At 40.1% G+C, this 22,405-nt stretch overlaps 1 protein-coding gene across 1 annotated transcript in view; it reads left to right on the forward strand.

Annotated features, from left to right (window-relative positions):
* The window catches only part of TEAD3 (TEA domain transcription factor 3), a gene marked incomplete at its 5' end in the record, with an annotated part of 391,612 nt that extends 369,656 nt beyond the window's left edge, over nt 1-21,956 (forward strand). Inside the window, 2 exon segments of the mRNA XM_044076584.1 lie at nt 3,791-3,943; nt 14,835-21,956. Of these exon segments, the coding sequence (XP_043932519.1) occupies nt 3,791-3,943; nt 14,835-14,948 (267 nt within the window).
* Between the last annotated feature and the right edge of the window lie 449 nt (nt 21,957-22,405).

The raw sequence follows: 22,405 nt of genomic DNA on the forward strand, positions 1-22,405 counted from the left end.
ATTTTATCTTTGATAGTTTTGTAATATTTTAACTTGCACAACAAATAAGGAAAGTAAGGGAAATGTGATCAATGTATGTTTATAATACATCTTTTTATACTGTCTTAGTGTATCAACAGTATGCTGGATTGATGTTTGTTATTTATTTATAAATATGGGTTACTGTGAAGAACAAACACTATTGTAGTTTGTTTTGTCTTGCAATTTTTTTATTATTATTTCTTAATCAAGTTTCACATATATTTCAATGTTTAGTTTTAAAACATAGTGTTGCAATACAATTTGAATCCTGTAGAGGAAATTAATTGTGGTCATGTGGTGGTGCCTGGCATTTAAAAGGAAGTGATGTCAATGTTTTATGTAATCTGATGAAGTCAAGTGTATCTACTGACAAAAGCCATACCTCTCAAGTGTACCTCATTACGAGGAATGTACCTCATTTGGGGTCTTAAAAAGTTCATGTTCCTCAAAGTTCCTCAAAGTTGCACACTGAAAGAGTCTGTCATACATTCAGTGTTAGGAATTTTTTTAAGTGAAATCCATGATAAATAGAAATAAATTATATTAATTCATTAAAGGACCTTCTTTATATTTTAACCATCCTATGACCTTCCTAGTTGAAGTTGTTGGTAAGCTGTTAGCAAGTGTTCCACATTTTGCCCGTTTGTTCCACATTATGAAGGCGAGTGTTCCTCATTTTGGAGATGGAAGGTTGAGAGCTATGACAAATGCGCTCATTAAAAGAGTATTTTTCTTCATATTTGTGACGTTTATTTCTTATTTTCATTCAAGTTTAGTTTGTTTCTTTGTTACTGGTTTGTCCTGTCATGGAAAACAGCTCGCAAAGTGAAGGAGGTACAACTGGTTCTATAAATGATTTGGTTCATGCCACTGGGAACCTTTTAGCCTTAATAACAGGGCTGACACAACAGCTTATTGGGTTTGGAGCCAAACTCAGCCCTGTACTACTTTCAAGCAATAACAGTGGTTCAGGTATTGGAGGGTCTCAGATTTCATCCTCCTTAATCACCCCTGCACACCGTAGCCCAGTTTGGAACAGCCAGGCACAAAACAACATAAATTCAACATTGAATAGTACAAGAAGCATCAAAGAGACTGGTTCAGTCAATCGGGTGAGCGATTTTCATGCTCCGAACCTTATGGATTAGGTGAACAAAGAAAATGAACTATCTTTTAGTAATGCCGTACCAGCTCCTTCTTGGGGCACTGTGGAACAGCAGTTAATTTTAGAAGCTAAACTTTTTAAGTTAAAGAAAACACAAGTTGAAAATGCTTACTTGAGGGAGTGCCTGGCCAGGGAACACATACCTAAGGGTTTAAGATGCTGGAAATTCCCTAATAGCCTTGTGGAAGGGTAAGAACTACACCAGGAACTTATTTTGTTCAACCGACATGGGTGTGAATTACTGGTAAGAGGCAATGAAAGAAAACTAAATCAGTTTAAATTGACTGTGAATAACATGAATGAATACATTTTGAATGATTTAGCCTTTTGTACCAAACAAGCTGAATATCAATCAGTATTTGTCAATGTGGACAGACAAATTAATGTTATAAGGGAAAAGAAGATTAAAAACTTGCTAGGGACAAAAATGAATATGAGAATGGTTGTGTCTTCCCTCTTCCTAAAAATAGGGGCATATATGATACTAACAATTCAAGTGGTGGTGTGCAGCAGAATATTAACAGCTTGGAAGACACTCCAGCTATGTCTAATGAACTTGAAGTGGATAATGTCCCAATAGGGGAACCCTCCAGAATATCCGAAAGGATCTGCAACCAGAGGCAACAGGATGCCAACAGAGACTGGAACAATATGAATGGAGCTTACCAGTATGGACAGAGAAATGGTTATTCAGGGAGGGGGAGGGGGGCAGAACACAGAGACGTTTCTAGTATCTGAAAATAGTGATGTTGAACATGAAGTGTGTCCTCTTGTGACTAATGAGCATAATGATTTTACAATTTACAATTACAGTAGTGAAACTGTTACTGGTGAATGGGTCTCTATTTGAAAAGGGCATGAATTTTGTACCATTAAGAAATGTTAATGTTGACAAGTACCTCCTAGATTTAAAAATATATACTAGGAAATTAAATTTAAATTGCTTTTTTCAGGAGAATGGTACCTATGAACCAGTTAAGGGTTGTACAAGAACGAGTACATTCAACCCTCCACCCCACCCTACTATTGATTTATTTGAAAATGTGTATGAATTATGTCAGAATGTTCATAGGTTCATAGGTTAGTACTAGGCTAACTGCCCTTATGGGCCATTTTTAAGCCTAGCCAATTACCCCATGTCAGAATCAAACCCTGTACCTTGTGTTTCTAAGGTAAGCACCTTAACCATTACGCCAGCCTCCCAGAATTACTACATTTAATTTAACAGAGTGTGAAGCAAGACTTTTCCAGGATATTTGTTCCAATAAATCCGTTAGAATTATGAAGCCTGATAAAGGGGGAGCTTTAGTGGTCATGGACCAACAAATGTACATAGATAAAATGTTGGGGATTCTATATGGAGACTGTTATGTGGAAAGCTCTCTAAACGAGTTTAATATGGCTAACAGAAATATTGATGTCACTTTGAATGATTTATTATTTAACTATCAGATAACACAGGAAGAACATAGCTTTCTAACACAAATGTACCCCAAAACTCCAACAATATTTGGAATCCCCGAAATACATAAAAGCATCAGAACCCCACCCCAAGGCCTGTTGTGAATGCAGAAGCATGGAACACAACACCTTTAGCCACATTTTTTGATTTTCATTTAAAATGTACGCTGCTTGATTACCAACATTTACTCAAGGATTCGTGGGATTGTTTGAAGAAAATCAGGAAAGAATTATGCAGTAATAAATTAATTCTGGCTACCATTGATATAAAAAATGTATTTAGCGTAATACCACATGAAGAGGGCCTTTACCTATTTTATGATTTTTTATGCAGTAACACAAATATAACGCCTGAAAAGATATTAATGTTTAGAACTTTAATGGAATTGGTCCTTAACAACAATTACATCATACTTGAGAACCAGCTATTTAAACAGACAACAGGCTTAGCAATGGGGGCGGCCTGTGCCCCCCTGTTTGCCAATATAATTTTGGCCCAGTGGGAACTCACTCAGGTATTCACTTCATAGCTATTCAAGCTGTGTAAATTTTATGGGAAATTTTTGGACGATATATTAATATTCTGGGAAGGCAGTGAAAATGAATTACAGATATTTTTTTGAATTTTTAAATACTAGTACATCTTTTTTATATTTCACTATGGAACAAAGCAGTGACAAGATACATTTTTTGAATATATTTATTATCAAAAATGAAGTAGAACAAAACTTTAAAACCATTATATACAGAAAACCCACATATTCTAATACCCTCTTACACTATGAGAGAGTTGCAATACAATTTGAATCCTGTAGAGGAAATTAATTGTGGTCATGTGGTGGTGCCTGGCTTTTAAAAGGAAGTGATGTCAATGTTTTATGTAATCTGATGAAGTCAAGTGTATCTACTGACGAACGCTCTCATTAAAAGAGTATTTTTCTTCATATTTGTGGCGGTTTTTCTTCTTTTCAATAACATGTATATAGTTAATAAAAAAATCACATTTGTCTTGTCCATAATTCTAGTTTAAAATAATGTTTTTGGGTTTTGACTTTAGTTTTCTTTTTTATTTTGTTAGTGGAACTTTCTCATAGGTTGAGCATGCATAAAGAAATCACACTATTTTATCTTCCATTTTAACAGACAGAGTATGCCAGATTGGAGAATGGGCGGTTTGTGTATCGTATCCATCGTTCACCTATGTGTGAATATATGATAAACTTTATCCACAAGCTCAAACATTTGCCAGAAAAATATATGATGAACAGTGTTCTGGAGAACTTCACAATTCTGCAGGTACAGTAGAACTAAGCTTTGTTTTTGGGTAGTGTGTATTAATTCAAAATTAAAATATTGTGTATTGAAATTTAAACAGATATCTTTCAGCTTAGCATCTTCCAGGATTCTGGGCACCCACATCATTTAAAATGATCTCATACACAATCCTCAAGCGTCACAAGCCTGTTGATCCATAGGATGATACAGTGGTACCATTCTAAATGTTTAAAGCACAGCTCAAGTTTATCAACACTAGAGTCTCAACCAGAAGCCAAAGCCTTTATGGTGCATTATGTTATATTACATTTATTTGACAACAGCAGGTAAATAATCCACCGAGTGTAACATTTCAGTTCATGCAACATTCTTCCTTCCTTCATCACTGTCACCCTTTCTTCACGTGTCCTATGTCATCTTGAGTATTTACCTGGAGTCTTTCTCCTTGCCCTTTTTGGTAGTCCCTTCCATGAGTCCACAATCCTCTCCATGAAGGACAACTTTGGCTGCTCCATGGACTAGTTAATCCCCACAATCTGCTGCCTGTGCCCCCTCCTTCACCCTTTGCCCTTTCTTTTCAAGATGACCCCTTAACGTTTCTGTGGCATGATCTTATTCACCCATATTCTATCCCTCGAATTCATTCTGGTCTGTAATGAGCTTTTTCTCTAGTCACATCCTCTTCCATTTACCCCATGTACATTTTTGATGGTGTTCCTTGGGTCAATTTGAATGTTAACACACACCGATTGTACCTAGTCTGTCCATCATGTACTGCTACACATGTTTTTGTGTCATCAGTAAACAAGTTTCTTGTGTTCCGTATCCCCTCAGACACATCTGCAATTTGCAAACTGTAGTGCACGGGACTCAGACCCAACCTAGAGGTACTGCAGGAGGCCATTCCCCTTTTCCTGAATCATACCTCTCATCTCGACTGTTCATGTCCCACCTTGCAACTGTGCTGGAGTGTAATCTCTCCATCTTAATTCTACCCCTGTCCATTTCTGATTTTATAATCACCTCCTGTATGAAACTCCGTCAGAAGTTCTGCTGATGACCAGGTAGCCCGTGTCTGCTGGAACTTTCCCTAAAGTTCACATGTAACCCAGTTGTAAAATTACATCAGGTTTGACTGACTGTTCCTTCTGGCCATTAGCCCTTGTTGGTTGTTGTCCATGAGAGTGCATACTGTTGTCCTCCATGAGGGCAGCTTGGCTTTCTCTCAGGATTCTGTTCATGATTTTCCCTGCCATTGCTGATGAGGTTACAGGCCTGTTTGTAGTGCACTCAGTCCCCACCCCCACCCCCCAAAAAAACACACCCATTATACAGAGGGCACTGGTTTCACTCACTGTCTTTCAGTCTTTAGACCCTTGGGCATTAGCCAGTCAGATGTTGAAGATCTCTTGAAAGGGAGTCTGCCAGCATACTGTCCAGACTATTTAGGACCCTAGGAGGCAGCTCACCTTACTTCTGTGCCTCATTCCCTCCCTAGGAGGCAGCTCACCTTACCTGTGCGCCTCATTCCCTCCCTAGGAGGCAGCTCACCTTACTTCTGTGCCTCATTCCCTCCCTAGGAGGCAGCTAACCTTACTTCTGTGCCTCATTCCCTCCCTAGGAAGCAGCTCACCTTACTTCTGTGCCTCATTCCCTCCCTAGGAGGCAGCTCACCTCACGTCTGTGCCTCGTTCCCTCCCTAGGAGGCAGCTCACCTTACGTCTGTGCCTCATTCCCTCCCTAGGAGGCAGCTCACCTCACGTCTGTGCCTCATTCCCTCCCTAGGAGGCAGCTCACCTCACGTCTGTGCCTCATTCCCTCCGTAGGAGGCAGCTCACCTCACTTCTGTGCCTCATTCCCCCCCTAGGAGGCAGCTCACCTCACGTCTGTGCCTCATTCCCTCCCTAGGAGGCAGCTCACCTCACGTCTGTGCCTCATTCCCTCCCTAGGAGGCAGCTCACCTTACTTCTGTGCCTCATTCCCTCCCTAGGAGGCAGCTCACCTTACTTCTGTGCCTCATTCCCTCCCTAGGAGGCAGCTCACCTCACGTCTGTGCCTCATTCCCTCCCTAGGAGGCAGCTCACCTCACGTCTGTGCCTCATTCCCTCCCTAGGAGGCAGCTCACCTCACGTCTGTGCCTCATTCCCTCCCTAGGAGGCAGCTCACCTCACGTCTGTGCCCCATTCCCTCCCTAGGAGGCAGCTCACCTTACTTCTGTGCCTTATTCCCTCCCTAGGAGGCAGCTCACCTCACGTCAGTGCCTCATTCCCTCCCTAGGAGGCAGCTCACCTCACGTCTGTGCCTCATTCCCTCCCTAGGAGGCAGCTCACCTCACGTCTGTGCCTCATTCCCTCCCTAGGAGGCAGCTCACCTCACGTCTGTGCCTCATTCCCTCCCTAGGAGGCAGCTCACCTCACGTCTGTGCCTCATTCCCTCCATAGGAGGCAGCTCACCTCACATCTGTGCCTCATTCCCTCCCTAGGAGGCAGCTCACCTCACGTCTGTGCCTCATTCCCTCCCTAGGAGGCAGCTCACCTCACGTCTGTGCCTCATTCCCTCCCTAAGAGGCAGCTCACCTCACGTCTGTGCCTCATTCCCTCCCTAGGAGGCAGCTCACCTCACGTCTGTGCCTCATTCCCTCCCTAGGAGGCAGCTCACCTCACGTCTGTGCTTCATTCCCTCAAAGACCAGTTATTCTCCTCCTTCCATTGTATGCTGGTATCTGTTCTTTGCTGTCTGCGGTGTGCATTTCTCCCCTCCTTTTACTTTGTGAAGTCTTTGCTGAAGTATTCATTTAGTACGGTTGCATTTTCCTATCATCTCTATTTCCTGCTATCCTTGCTGAGCTTGTCCCTGGTCTGTCCATCCACTACAGCATTCTGCCTTTATTCGTATTTGCTTCTTCTGCCAGTTCTTTTTTATGTTGCACCTTTGCTGCCCTACCCTACTTTGTTACTTTCCCTTCTGTATGTTTACACTGTTTTTTTTTTTTCTCGAGATCAGTACACTGAATGGCTCCATTAGCATTGATCTATGTTAAATTATCGAATGAGGAATGGTCAAATCATCGCTCTTATAAGACTGATCCGTAACAGATTGAAAACGTACAAAACACTTGTAAAACATCCGTTCTGTATCCCTATGATAGACTTTATTTTTTCCTGTCTCTCCAGTGCTCTCACTACAATTTACTTCCCCCATTGCTCGCTCCTGGTTTCCTGTTCTTTATTTTCCCTGTCTCTTATCATTGCCTATCGTCTTCTGTTGGTCCCCCTTCTATTTTGTCTGTCTAGTGGATTCCATTTTCCTGTTCCCATCATCTTGTCTTAGCCGTCTTGATGAGTGAGCCTCCTTCCTAATTGCTCTCTGCTGTTTTCCCTGATACCTCTACTTTCCCTTCATCACTTGTCACTGCTGTCTTCTATCCCCTCCACCTTCAGTCCTTCATCCTTGTAATGTCTTTCCTGGCTTCCTGTTCCACCTTCTCCTATCACATTCCTGTCTGCTGCCATCGTCTGTCTTCCTGCTCTGCTGGCTCATCACTCCTTTGCCATCCCTTGCTTATCATCTCCTGTCATTTACCTCACACCGTCCTGTCTTTATGCCCTCCATTCTCCTGCATATCCCTTTTCTGTACCAGTCTGAAGTGCCCTCAGCCACATCTCTGCCTGCCTTTCTTTTTCTGTAAGTTTTATTTAGAGTGTGCTGCCAGCATGGCATTGCTGAAAACCTGTAGAGGTGTTTATTTTGTATTTTTTTACTTCTTTATAGTGGTTTCCTGTTCATTTGCATAGTTGTTCCATGGAATGGTCCATTTAGTCTTTCTTTCCTGTTATCATTTTGTAGTAGCAACATAGGTAACTGCAGCATAAAATGCTACATAGGTAACTGCAGCATAAAATGCTACATAGGTAACTGCAGCATAAAATGCTACATAGGTAACTGCAGCATAAAATGCTACATAGGTAACTGCAGCATAAAATGCTACATAGGTAACTGCAACATAAAATGCTACATAGGTAACTGCAGCATAAAATGGTACATAGGTAACTGCAGCATAAAATGGTACATAGGTAACTGCAGCATAAAATGCTGCATAGGTAACTGCAGCATAAAATGCTACATAGGTAACTGCAGCATAAAATGCTACATAGGTAACAGCAGCATAAAATGCTACATAGGTAACTGCAGCATAAAATGGTACATAGGTAACTGCACCATAAAATGCTGCATAGGTAACTGCAGCATAAAATGCTACATAGGTAACTGCAGCATAAAATGCTACATAGGTAACAGCAGCATAAAATGCTACATAGGTAACTGCAGCATAAAATGCTACATTTTGCACAACTACAGCTTATCAAGCCGTAATCCCAATCAAGGTACAACTTTACACTCTGCACTTTGTATTACTAAAAGTGTAAAATTCATATTTATAATATATTTGTATATTCATATTTGTAACATGTAGTTGATCACAAAAAATTGGGATGTAGTCAAACATAAGGACATTGTAAGTTTATGATGAATGCTGTTCTAGTTCCAAGACTTTTGAACTGGTTGAATCTAATTTGTTTTTAGGAGGAGTTGGTGACTGAGAGAGGGGTGGCATGTTTTGTTGTACTCTGTGTGCCTGGAAATTACCTGGAAAAAGAAATGTTGGATGTGCCATGCCATTAAGTGAAGGAATATCCACGCTGAGGGAAGGTAAAGGCCAACATTAGGTAGCATTTGTTCAGAAAGATGCTGGCCTTTGGACTCCAGTGCCTGAGAAGAGAGATTTTAAAGAAAAGCCCTAGAAGTGGTGCATAGCATCAACAGAGGGCTGTTTGGGGTGATAACCATGTGTGTGGCAGTACACTGACTGAAAACGCTGTATGAAACAAAGCCACTAGGTATGTAGTAGTGAATGCTGAGGTAACCAAAAATGAATCCAACTCCCTTCCATCATGTTGTGGTACTGACTACATACACAGACTTTATTTGCTGGTCTCGTGCTAAATGAAGGGTCACTAATTTTGTTTGTTCCCTTGTGTAGACAGTACAATAGCCAAGTTGTTGGCTACCACGGGCAATCTATCTGGCCTTTCCAGGTAAGTTGGAGAAACCAAACTGTTCATAAAACTATATCAAGGAGCACTTTGTTATGATTTAGCAAAGCTCCCTGCTATAGTTTTGCTTAATTTCCAAAACCGTAGCTGAATGTACTTGTATTTTAAATATCCCCAATCACACACAGACATTGTGGCTGCCTGAATGCTTTTACCCTACAGGCAGTGCTGCTGCTGTAGGCACAGATAGGAAACCATTCACACTTATAGTAAGGTGCCAGTCGCACCGCATGCTAGTTCCTAGGATAGCTGCCCTTCTCTCTCCTCCCCTCCTTTGCTATGGCTTGCTTAGTTTGTTTGGGAGCCTTACTTTTTGTCACAGGATAGCTGGTCAGTAGTCAGAGTATCAAGCCTAAAGGATCACCAGCATTATGTCGTGGTGGCTACAAGAATGGGAGTGAAGCAACGTGCACTGCCTTACTAATGTATGGTAACCCTAACCCTGTTCCAGCCACTAACTCTAACCCTAACCCTAAGAAAGGGAGTGTAGCACTGTGCACTGCCTTACTAATGTGTGGTAACCCTAGCCCTGCTCCAGCCACTAACTCTAACCCTAACCCTAAGAAAGGGAGTGTAGCACTGTGCACTGCCTTACTAATGTGTGGTAACCCTAGCCCTGCTCCAGCCACTAACTCTAACTGTAAGAAAGGGAGTGTAAAACCATGCACTGCCTTACTAATGCATGGTAACTTTAGCCCTGTTCCAGTCACGAACTCTAACCCTAACCCTAAAAAAGGGAGTGTAGCACCGTGCACTGCCTTACTAATGTGTTGTAACCCCAGCCACTAACTCTAACTGTAAGAAAGGGAGTGTAAAACCATGCACTGCCTTACTAATGCATGGTAACCCTAGCTCTGTTCCAACCACTAACTCTAACCTTAAGAAAGGGAGTGTAGCACTGTGCACTGCCTTATTAATGTATGGTAACCTTAGCCCTGTTCCAGCCACGAACTCTAACCTTAAGAAAGGGAGTGTAGCACTGTGCACTGCCTTATTAATGTATGGTAACCCTAGCCCTGTTCCAGCCACTAACTCTAACCTTAAGAAAGGGAGTGTAGCACTGTGCACTGCCTTACTAATGCATGGTAACCCTAGCCCTGTTCCAGCCACGAACTCTAACTGTAAGAAAGGGAGTGTAGCACTGTGCACTGCCTTACTAATGCATGGTAACCCTAGCCCTGCTCCAGCTCCTAACTCTAACTCTAAGAAAGGGAGTGTAGCACCGTGCACTGCCTTACTAATGTATGGTAACCCTAGCCCTGTTCCAGTCGCTAACCCTAGCACTAAGAAAGGGAGTGTAGCACCGTGCACTGCCTTACTAATGTGTTGTAACCCCAGCCACTAACTCTAACTGTAAGAAAGGGAGTGTAAAACCATGCACTGCCTTACTAATGCATGGTAACCCTAGCCCTGTTCCAGCCACGAACTCTAACCTTAAGAAAGGGAGTGTAGCACTGTGCACTGCCTTATTAATGTATGGTAACCCTAGCCCTGTTCCAGCCACTAACTCTAACTCTAAGAAAGGGAGTGTAGCACTGTGCACTGCCTTACTAATGTATGGTAACCCTAGCCCTGTTCCAGCCACGAACTCTAACCTTAAGAAAGGGAGTGTAGCACTGTGCACTGCCTTACTAATGCATGGTAACTTTAGCCCTGTTCCAGCCACTAACTCTAACTGTAAGAAAGGGAGTGTAAAACCATGCACTGCCTTACTAATGCATGGTAACCCTAGCCCTGTTCCAGCCACGAACTCTAACCTTAAGAAAGGGAGTGTAGCACTGTGCACTGCCTTATTAATGTATGGTAACCCTAGCCCTGTTCCAGCCACGAACTCTAACCTTAAGAAAGGGAGTGTAGCACTGTGCACTGCCTTATTAATGTATGGTAACCCTAGCCCTGTTCCAGCCACGAACTCTAACCTTAAGAAAGGGAGTGTAGCACTGTGCACTGCCTTATTAATGTATGGTAACCCTAGCCCTGTTCCAGCCACGAACTCTAACCTTAAGAAAGGGAGTGTAGCACTGTGCACTGCCTTACTAATGCATGGTAACCCTAGCCCTGTTCCAGCCACGAACTCTAACTGTAAGAAAGGGAGTGTAGCACTGTGCACTGCCTTACTAATGCATGGTAACCCTAGCCCTGTTCTAGCCACTAACTCTAACTGTAAGAAAGGGAGTGTAGCACTGTGCACTGCCTTACTAATGCATGGTAACCCTAGCCCTGCTCCAGCTCCTAACTCTAACCCTATACCTTGCCTTAGAAAAACCCATTCTGTAACACTACTGCTACACAAGACACTCAGACATATACAACATACAAACACAATTTTATTTATTTATTTTATTGTGACATTTGTTAACTGGGTATGTCTGACTGAGCATGAGCCCATTTTCAGTGGGGTGTCGGGGAGAAAAGCACCGTACAAAAGCAATTAACAATTAAGTATGCCAAGTAAGAGTTTGTACAACAAGCTTCACATGAAAGTCAAAAGTCTAATTTAGTGTTACCTCTACATACAGTTTAATCACAGTTAGAATACTACCGTAAATAAATCAGCAGGCTGTGCGGTAAATGGTAGTAGAAGGTAAAGACCGTAGGTATGGTCACTTTTATCTTCAGAATGTAGTGCAGGGTTGACCTGGTTAGCAAGGTCAGTCGTAACTAAAAGTAAAGTAATAAAATGTGAGGAAAAAAGAAGAGCAGACAAGTGCAGCGCAAACCACGCCGAAATCTAAATCCGTCCCCTTCCTTAGCCCTGACTGTAACCCTAACCCACAAACAGTTGTGCACACACTCCCAGCCTGAAACGTCCAGCGTTAACATCCCAAACACACATCTTCTGCTCAGACACGCACCACAAACAACAACTTACATGAGCAACACTAAATCTATCCCTTAACCAAGCCCTAAATTGCAGGTACTCTGGCACAGACTTGCACTCTGCAATGATGAAACTATCAGTATATCTGAAACATTCAACATTAGAACTCAAAACAAGCACTTACCTTCTCCAGCGAACTTCCTCGTTCTGATGTCAGCAGCATGTAAGCTTGCACATGTTTCACTTTGTTGATAAAATGAGTAGTCAGCAGAGTGGCAGTGATCTGCATATGTATAGCTTGGGGGTGCTGCCATGTTGGGGGTGAACGGAGGCTGTCCACACTACAAACGCTTGTTGATGTTTTGGGTTTAAATAATCTTGTTTTGTTCAGCTGACTTGAGATTATCCATCGTGGCAACGCATACCACCTTCTTTTATGTTTCATGGACAAACACATGCATCTGTCATATATTTTTGTAAATCAGAATCAGTCTGTCACTGATATTTGTCTAACTGTTGAATTGCCAGCTATGTTTCAAATTTGTAATCTAACTTGTATGATAATTGCACATTACTAGTTTATATTATCTTTCTTTCTATTGCACTATGGATATTTTCTCACTGGGCCTCCACTGAAAACAGGTCAGTTCGGCCCAGTGGACTTCCCCAGTAAACAAAATGCAAATAAATAAATAAATAAATAGCGATGTTTAAGCAGTAAAGCAATGTCTTTTTATTGTTAGAAAGTAGGGTGAAGACATTTTAAGAGAAAAGTTAGCAAAAACATGCATGTACACTGAACTTCAAAATAGAGAGAATAACCACGAGTTCGTCATGTTGGGATTATGACAATGCACTTGCAGTCACCAGACGTAAAGCCCAGTATTGTTTTCATCCACTGTAATCCAAACATGAACTTTCAGAAGAGTCTGATGAAGTTCATATTTGAAATGAAGTGGAAGAAAGCGCTAATTAAACTGATATTGGGCTTTACTCCTTACAAGGGTGTTTTTTTATTTGTATGTCAGTCTTGTGGATGGATTTTCCTTGGTTATTGATGTTGGAATTTTGCTTATGTCATAAAGCAAAGAAATGCAGTTTCAAGGTTCAGACAGTGCAAAGCTAGTAACACGAAACAAGCACACTCCTCTGCGAGTCGCACAAGAAACTTTAATAAATCAATTTTAGTTGTACAAGGAACTTTTTCATAAAAGCTTTCATCAATTGTTACAAGACTTCATCAGAACTGTTGTACTAATCAAAATATTTCTATTTAACTAATTTTTTACATCATGTGATCTGTACTTTCAAATCAAACCTTACACTACTGTATTCATTACATGCCTTGGCTTAAGAATGAATCCTACTTATAAAACAAAAAATATTAAAATATAGCAATAACAAAGAATGTTAATAGTAGGATTTTTAAATCTAATTTGTTATTGTAAACCCACTTATTTGAATGCTTTATTGCACTTTAACTGCAGTTACCCCTTTTTACAGAAGAAAGCCCCAGCAAAAAGGACAGATGGTTAGACTAGCAAGAAATGTATCCCAATACAAATTACTTTCTTACTGAAATGAAAACATTGGAAGGAAAATTTTTAAGAATAGAGTACACAGTAGCTCTATTAACAATTTACACAAGGAGATTGTTTCTAAGAGAGATGTAACATTATTCTGTGTCTAAGAGAGAGAAAGGGGTGTATGTAACATTATTGTGGGAAACAGAGGTAATTGTTCCTGAAAGACAAATTAACAATAGATATAAGAGAACAATCATAACATACAGAATGGATTCTAGACACTTAAAAATATTATAATAAAAAATTAGGATATAATGGTTTATAGTGACAATGTGAGTCAAAAAGTGGTAGTAATTTCCGTATAGAAGAGGGTGAAATTTAAAATTAATATAAAGAGAGAAAGGTGATGTTAGAAGTGTTGGAAATAGAGCAGAAGGCACCTTTGGATGAGGTATGTGTAAGCAGTGTATATTCATGGCCAAAGGGAATAAAGTTGTTGGTAAAGATTTTGAGAGGGTATTACACCTGTAACACAAAAGTAGTTTATTTGGCTTGCTGTAATGATTGCAGTTCATTTTACTTTGATAAAACAGAGTCTGTTTAAGAGAAAGGGTTTACAAGCATGTTAAAGATATCTGAAAGAACAATTTAAACAATGCACTTGCTAAACATGTAAGAATGTTTGAAAAACATTAATTTGATGTACTGGAAAAAATAGTTGTTAGCCCTAGGGGAAACCTTTGAAAGGAAAGGCTTGAAGTTTGTGAACTTCATTGGCAGCTTTAATCACAGGCTGATGTACCCCCAGGCTTGAATGAAAACATGTCTAACAATAGTATTTTAAAATGTAATTAATATGAATATTAAGGAGAGTTTAAAAAACAGTGTATATATATATATATATATATATATATATATATATATATATATATATATATATATATATATATATGCTAAAATCAATTTATCAACATATATTTTATTTTTTTGTTTTATAAGTAGGATTAATTCTTAAACCAAGGCATGTAATGTATACAGTAGTGTAAGGAGGTGTGGTTGGATTAATATGTTTGATTGGACAGAATGGATCACATTATGTAAAGAAATTAGTTAAATAGAAATGTTTTCATTAGTGAGGACGGTTCTGATGAAGTCTTGTGACAATTGGCAAAAGTGCTTAACTGATTTGTTAAAGTTCCTTGTGTGATTAAAAGTAATTTATTAAAGTTCCTTGTGTGATTAAAAGTAATTTATTAAAGTTTCTTGTGTGACTAGCAGTGGACTATGCTTGCTTTGTGTTCATACTTGTGTCGTGCATCATGCATCTGTGTTGCAGTCCCCTTAGTGACATCAATTCATCACCAGACACACAGCCTAACTGCATTTGATTAGCCATATAAGTTTCTGTATATGCTACTGTCTTGATCATAATTATTTTCTTCTTTTTTTTTTAGGTCGTCACCAACAGGGATACCCAAGAAACCCTCCTGTGCATAGCATTTGTGTTTGAGGTCTCCACAAGTGAACACGGTGCACAGCATCATGTCTACAGGCTGGTCAAGGACTAGTCAGGGGGGGCCTCCTAACCTGCAAATGGCTGCCTGTGCCAGATACCTGTCAAAACATAGATGCCAAAAAGAAAAAGGCATTTCAGTAAATGTTTTTTCCCCAGTTCAGAACAAAAATGTAACATACAAACTGTCGTGAAGCATGTGATGAAACAAAAGTGCACTTAAAGGGTTAACCTTTTAAAAACATGTACTTGCGCTGTGGAAAGACTTTCTCTACACTAACTGTATCAACAAAAGAAGACGTTGCTAAACTTGCCATGTTCTTTGGAAACCTGAAGGAAAAGAAGAAAGGCAAAAAGGGGGAATGTTTAGTATGTTCCCTGAATCTAGCATTTGTAAAGAGTGGTGAATATATATTTTTTTGTAAAATGCTTTTCTGCCAAATTGAATTAGCTTTTTTTCTGGGGGGATACTATACTGAAGGGTACCGTATCTAAATAGGAATATATTTTTCCTTGTAATGTTTTTGCAGAGAAGACTTACTAAGAAATGCATCTCAGGCAATGTTACATACATGGGAGGGGAAATCTGTTGTGATGTTACGTAGCACTTAACTGCCTCTTGTAAATATTATTCGCCAGGAGGTGTGGGGAAATTAGAACTTTAGAGCCAAATGAAACTGTGTGACATGAATGCAGTTTTACTAATTTTTATTTGATACCTAATCCAGTTTTGTGAATGAAAAAAAAATCTTATTTCTTTTAAAGTAGTTCTTCAAAATTTGTATGAAGCAGTCACTAAATATATGAATACATTAAGAAATGTGATGCGATCCCCTCTAACTCCCACACAACTTGCACACATGCCTTATAGAGAGCTATGAAAATATATTTTGGTACTGTGTTTGTATAGTGCAGTAGCTTCTAGCATTTTTTTTAATTCAGGGTACCCTAGAAGGGATGTGAATGGTTTTGTTTTACACAGCATGCTAGCTAATAGGTACGAGATTGTCTTGTTATTAATGAGCCCAGCTGAGTGGAGCGATAACCCTGTTTCAGTGGTACTATTACATGCTTTGACAACATTTGGTGAGAAAGCTGTGAAATGTCACACCTGGCTGAGTGTCCATCAGGGACCATGCTGGAGCTGGAAGGGTTGTCCTGGTTCTAAAGTCTGTGTTCTCCCTGGTATTTCTATTGCATATGAAAATGAGAAGCTGAAGATTCCTCTGGGCTTTACTTTCATTGTGCAGAATTTAAATGGCTCAGCATTTGTCCCCGTTCTTAAAATTAAGAGAGGAACCTTCTGATGGTGCTAGTGAATTCTGAAGTAAAAAGTACAAGCTCCCTGAAGTGCACTGATGACTGTTAATTTACTGGATGCTAAAATGGAAGAACTGCAGATTATATGTAGTAGATTTTTAGGAAAATGAGTTTGTGAAGTGTCACTATCTGGAAGCTTTAGAAGTTGCTGTAACTGTCCTGGTATCTCTGTAAGGTCTTAGCTAGGAGCACTCTTGCTGTGGATTGAGGGTAGGGGAAATGAAATTTTTGCACTGGCATGTGTACTGTATAAAATCCCAGATAAGTGTTTAAATAATTTTAAGTTACCAGAAAAACATATACCAGCTGTTGTTTTACTGTTATATATTTTATACCACTTCTTGTGGCTGACTTGCTTTTTAAACTTAACACCGTGTCCCGTTTGGAGTACCCTTGCTCTCCCATCACGTCTGAGAGCACTTACAGCCATGCTAAGTGACCAGTGGACTGCAGTTGGATGGCCAAAGTAGAAATGCCAATTAATTCAGTGGGTTGCCAGTTGGTGCGGTGGGTACCTCGGGGGGGGGGGGTCTTTTGGGGAATATTCGGTCATTGCCCACCTCATCTGATTCTTTGTTTCCACTGACTATCCCTTAAGTCAGATTGTTGGCTTTCCAAGTACGTTCTGACTGTTTAACCTGAAGGGCATTTTTTTTAGGTATGTTTAACATGGTCAGTAATGCAGACAATAACTTTGTTCATAGGTGATTACTAGATAACAAACCCAGAGGGGGGCTTTTTGTAAGCCTTGCCATATGTCCTAAAGGTGAGATTCAAACCCTGTACCTTGTGTCTGTAAGGTAAATACCTTAACCATTATGCCAACCCCAAAGAAGCATCATCCCTGGGTAGCCATGAACCCCAACCTATCTGTTAACAGCCAAACGTGCTAACCGATTGTGCCACAGAGATGAGATTGTCATGATTGCCCCTACTTCTGTTAAGAAGAAATTCACCAAAGAATGGTGCAACACAGTGAGAAGACATACACAGTAACAAGACCAGATAAAGTCCTAAGCAGACAATAGGGCTTACACATATAGGGCTTACACATTAGTCTGTTAGTCCTTGTCCTTTTTTTATTTTTAAAGGTAAAACTCAAAAGCATTGCATAGGACATTCAAGGAACCGAGGTAAGAGCGACACACTTGGTGTGGAGTACTGCCTGTCTGAGATGTGTTGCTTTATCTCGAATGCTAAATGTACCTTGTGTTAATGTCACATTGAGCTGTCTGCACCTTTTAAAGAAAAATGTTTTTATCACTTGGCCATCATTGGAATGTATATTGGATAAATAATCTCTGGGGGCTAAACTAAAGTGGAGAGGATGCATATAGCTTTGTACATTTACATAAAGTCTGTGTTCCCTAGAGACATGAAATGGATACAGATCACAGTTTAATATATGGCCTGGTGCTTGCATTAGTATGATGATGGGGTCCCTTTGTAGCTTTATTTTTTTATGGCTGAGCACATTGTACATTGTGAGGCTGCGGAAATGTTGGCTGCCATGTGTCACTTTGGTGAGAGGCATAGCTCTCAGTCAGCTGTCCTTGATTTATTTTTCAGAACATCTCTGAGTTTGTCTCGTATTTTTGCCCTGTCCCTCTTAATTTTTTTTTTTTCCAGTATTTTCGTGTAGGATCACTTCAGTGTATAATGCCAGCATTAAAAATTTCAGGCTTCTTATTCTTTTGACCGTCATTGTTTTCATATTTCTCCATGGTTCTGAGCAAAGAATTTGAGAGCGAAGGTGATAGGAACAGGAATGGAAGGGAGACATTCATCAGTACGAAAGTACAGAACACTGATGCACTATGGAACAGTAAGCCTCAAGCAAGTCATTGCATAGGCCGGCACCCTTTTTGCGTGGGGGATGTTATCAGAGGTGAGATGTCATATATGGGACATGTAGATTACAAAATTAGGTAGTCATTTACTATAGAGTTCATTGATACTTGAGAAATATCAGACAAAAATAAACTACACCAGACAGATGAGCAGTCAGAAGCATCTGTTGGGTGTGAATACTATGCTTATGATTGCAAATGCCTTTACTTGGAAATAGGAAGCAAAGAAGAAAAAATATAAAATTAGATTTGAAGGGGAGGTGGCAGAGTGTTGCAAGTTATTCTATCAACAGAAATTGTCCTCATGTGGACAGCTGTGTGCATTGTCTTAAACTGCTGCACATTCTGATTTCCTTTATTGTTTTCCTGATATATCCCACAGGAAATTCATGTATGCTTGAAATATTCCTGCTTTTCGTTGGCTGGGTTCTGTTACCATCCTTTCATTAAGTAGATGTGTCTTCACCTCATACATTCATAATTCCCAGCTGCAAATGTTAAGGGTTTAGATGAGAGACTTACTTTCTACAGTCAGCTTACCCTGCATAATAATGCACTCATCAGTTCTTCATACGTAACTGACCCCCACAGATTTTTCCAGAAGAGTGTATTTAATTATTTATTTTGTTTATTCCCCCGGGATGTGTGACTGGGTGCAGAACCCCTTTTCAGTGGAGGCCAAGGGAGAAAAGTTCCATTGCTACAATATACTTCAAGATACAATATAACTTAACACAAGTAAATTAAACATCACTGTCGCCTTTGATAGTGCAGTGTTAGAAAATTATTCACAGTGGCATATTGAATTGGTTCACATTCCATAAAACCTTACAAAATAAAAGTACACATTCAGACTGGCACAATTACAATATCATGTTGACAGAGAATATATTATATACAAACATTTGTAGTGGAACAGCTGTAAGCGTAGACATGCATGAGCAAATGTATAGATACCTGCATTAAAGTGGGAGTTAGACAAGGTATTCAGGATGTACCATTTAGTGGGGGGGGGGGGGGGGGCAGTAAACAGATGTAATCCAGGAAGCTCGAGTCAGGTCTGGTATCCCACCTGTGACCCAGAGGGTGACAGGACTAATGAGAAACTGAATACAGAGGATTAGTCCAGATAAACTCACTTTAGCTAGCAGATCTAGCAGACACTCTCTGATGCCCTCCCTGTGGAAGGAATAAAGACATCTTGTGAAAGTTTCAAGTAGCTTATTCAGTTAAGTAGGTGGATGGACAAGGGTTCTTGTTCTAATACTTTACATTCAACAGGTCAGTTATTTAGAGCTGTTCTTGTTGGTCGTTATCTCGTGTTGAGCCATTTGTTAGGGCAGCATGCCCAGTGCGCTGTGTGACATCACTTGCTTGTTTCTGTGTCATTGGTGTTCTTAAAGTGATTCCTTTGAGTGGATAACTCCTTGGGGTACCTCTGAGTCACAGATAGGATACCAGTCCTGACTCAAGCTTTAAGTAGTCTGTTCAGTTAAGTAGGTAGATGGACAAGTGTTCTTGTTCTGGTCACAAGTTGGAATGAGTTTAGTGACTGAGACCACTACTTTCACTTCTGGAGAAAAAAGCAACAATGTCTGAGGTGCCAGAGAGAGTATATGGTGCACGACAACTTGCGACGTAAACATAACTCAAGATCTCATTTTTATAAATAGTAATTTATTTGTCTGTAAATGAAAACTTTTTGGCTGGCTCTTTACTTATCTTTTGTATTTCATAAACATAAATGTTTTGAATAAGGGAAAGTCCCTGATATAGTGCTTTGTAAGTGTCTGGGATAACTCTTACAGGCCAGAATCTCCCTTGTCTTTTCAAAAAAGTTTGAATCCTTTTCCACCCCAAAGGAGAGTCTTCATTCAGGAGAGTGGCATGAAGTCCTAGGGTAAGCGGGATTCCTCTCAGCTACTGTTAGAGAGGCTTTAGCGGCATTACAGTCGTACCTTGCCACATGCCCCCCAGCTTTCCTTCCTTTCTGTATTTTCCCCTCTGGTAATTCATCCAGAATTTCTTGAGTTTGATTTAAAACAGCTCCCTGGTAGGTGCTAATGTGAGCCTGATAATTTAATGCTCCCGCTGACAAGATGAAACTTTTTCCATATCTTTCTGCATCTCTAGTGTCCCAGCTGATGTTACAATACCCAGAGATAATGGGCTTTTTTGGGGGATGTACTATCAGAGTCTCCCATCCTGGGATCTGTATTATATACCTTGTATAGCTCTGAGTAATATTCTGAAGCTCTGTACAATTTTGCCGTTTACTTGGTTGTAAGGGGCCTTCATGCCAGTGTGTTGAGAAGGTTTATTTGGTTATCGGTTAATTGCTTCATTTATTCAGAAACAGATTGGACCAACGCACCTGACTGGAAATATTTCCAAGCTTTGTCGACATCAGAGTTAGTCATAATGCATGGAAGTACAGGGACTTCCCTAGCTGCTGTAGGGAGAGAGGGACAACCAAAGCGCATTACAGAAAGTAAACATAGAAAAAGATCTGTTCAATTAGCTGCCACACAATAGCAGTCTTAGAAGGCTGCAGCTACGTAGGCTGTGGATATTTATTTAAACTCTGTCTGAGAAAGACGTGCAAGGTTTAGCTAAGACTGGGGCTGACCCAGTCTAGTATGTTGAGAGTTCTTTTTAAAAGATATCTTCTTGTCTCACCTGCTGAAAATGATTTTTCATGAGGTTCTCCATTTCGGGAAGGCTGTATTATATCAGAGTGAACTTGAAGGAATGGAGAAAGCTTATTCAATATCTGTATTAACTAGGTGACTACATCTTTTTTTTTAACAAGAAAAATCTTTATTGAATTATCACTTATGATTAAGATGATCATACATTTATATAAAGAAAAAAAAACGTATTTGACTTTTTTTTAGTTGCACACTTTATATATCCCGTATAATCTTCTGTAGATTCATTGTCAGTCAAACATTACATGGCTAATTACTGCCTTCCAGTAAGCCTCATTCCTCCTCTTCAAAAAAAATTCTGCATGTATTGTTCCCACAGTTCTCATTTTTTCTATGTAATTTGTTCCTACCCTTTTCTAAAGAACCCACTTCCAGTTCTTTTAGGTGACTGCATCTTAAATTTACAATACCGTCTTTCTTCCTCAAAATATTAGGGTTGTATCTGTTTTATGTTTTAAGCAAAAGACAGAGAACCAAATGTTTTGTACAAGTCTGAGGTGTATGGCTTAGAATATTGTACCATAAGTGGAGCAGCACAGTGTTAGAAGAGAGGGGAAAATGTGCTTTATGTTAAAATGAAGCTTCCTTTTTCTCTGGGTAACTGCAGCCTTGAAGTTTGTAGATTTAGGAGTTTTGGTAGGTGAAGATGAGATCCCCTACATGGCAGGGGCAGGAGTGGCCTTAGATCAACTGGTGCCCTAGGCAAAAGGGCTCCACAGCGCCCCCCCCCACACCACCCCAGTGCCCCCATTCTGGTCTACCTACACCAAATAAATACTGGAAAAGTGCCCCTGCTAGATCGTTGCCCTAGGCGGCCACCTAGTTGGCCTATGCCTAAGGCCGGCTATGGGCAGGGGGTAGAGCCCCCTGAGTGTTTTGGCCCTTGTTTCGTCTTTCATTTTAAATCCTGTTTTAGCAGTCAGGACTGATACATATGTTAATTATCCAGCTTAGTAGATTGTTTTGTTCTTTCTGTCTCTGTCTCCTTGATTTTTACTTCTATCTTTTTGAAGGTTTTCATTTTTTTTTACCATTCTTCTGTCCAGAACCTGGTTTAAAATGGTGCACAAGAACAGCTAGCCTTGCGCTTACCTTTGAACCTATATACACTTGAAAATGTCTTTTAAGAGGAACATCAGAGGAAACTTTGTAAATCTAGGTCGAGTGAGGCAAAACCTGAGGCCAAAAATCATAATGGTATGCCTAAGTCATAGCAATTGAAAGATATGCCCTTTTGCCTTTCCCTCCCATTCAGATCATAAACCCGTTGAGTTATTGGAGATTTAAAGCATTTACAGCTGCCTCCCCTGGGCCATAAATTTATAAATTTACTGTGTAGTCTCAGAGTGAAGAAGTCCAGTACTGAATAAGTGAGAGCAAGTCTCTGCAACTATCATGTTCCATTTTTTAATCCAAATTAAGTAGTATTTTAAAGCTGAAGAAAAAGGTTGTTTTACTTTGTGTTTAAGCATGACAGTAAGCACAAAGCAGAGCTTTTCTCTCGAAAAGTTTTAGAAACTTTGTGTAGAAAGTAAGCAGTAATTCAGAGTATCGCCTTTCCGAATAAATGCAGAAAAGATCCGGAATGAGGAAGTAAGACGTCAGTAGAAAATAGTGCATTGTGGGAAAAC

This window comes from Protopterus annectens, chromosome 7.part0, assembly GCF_019279795.1.
Source record: "Protopterus annectens isolate FY-2018-M chromosome 7.part0, PAN1.0, whole genome shotgun sequence".
NCBI lineage: Eukaryota > Metazoa > Chordata > Ceratodontiformes > Protopteridae > Protopterus > Protopterus annectens.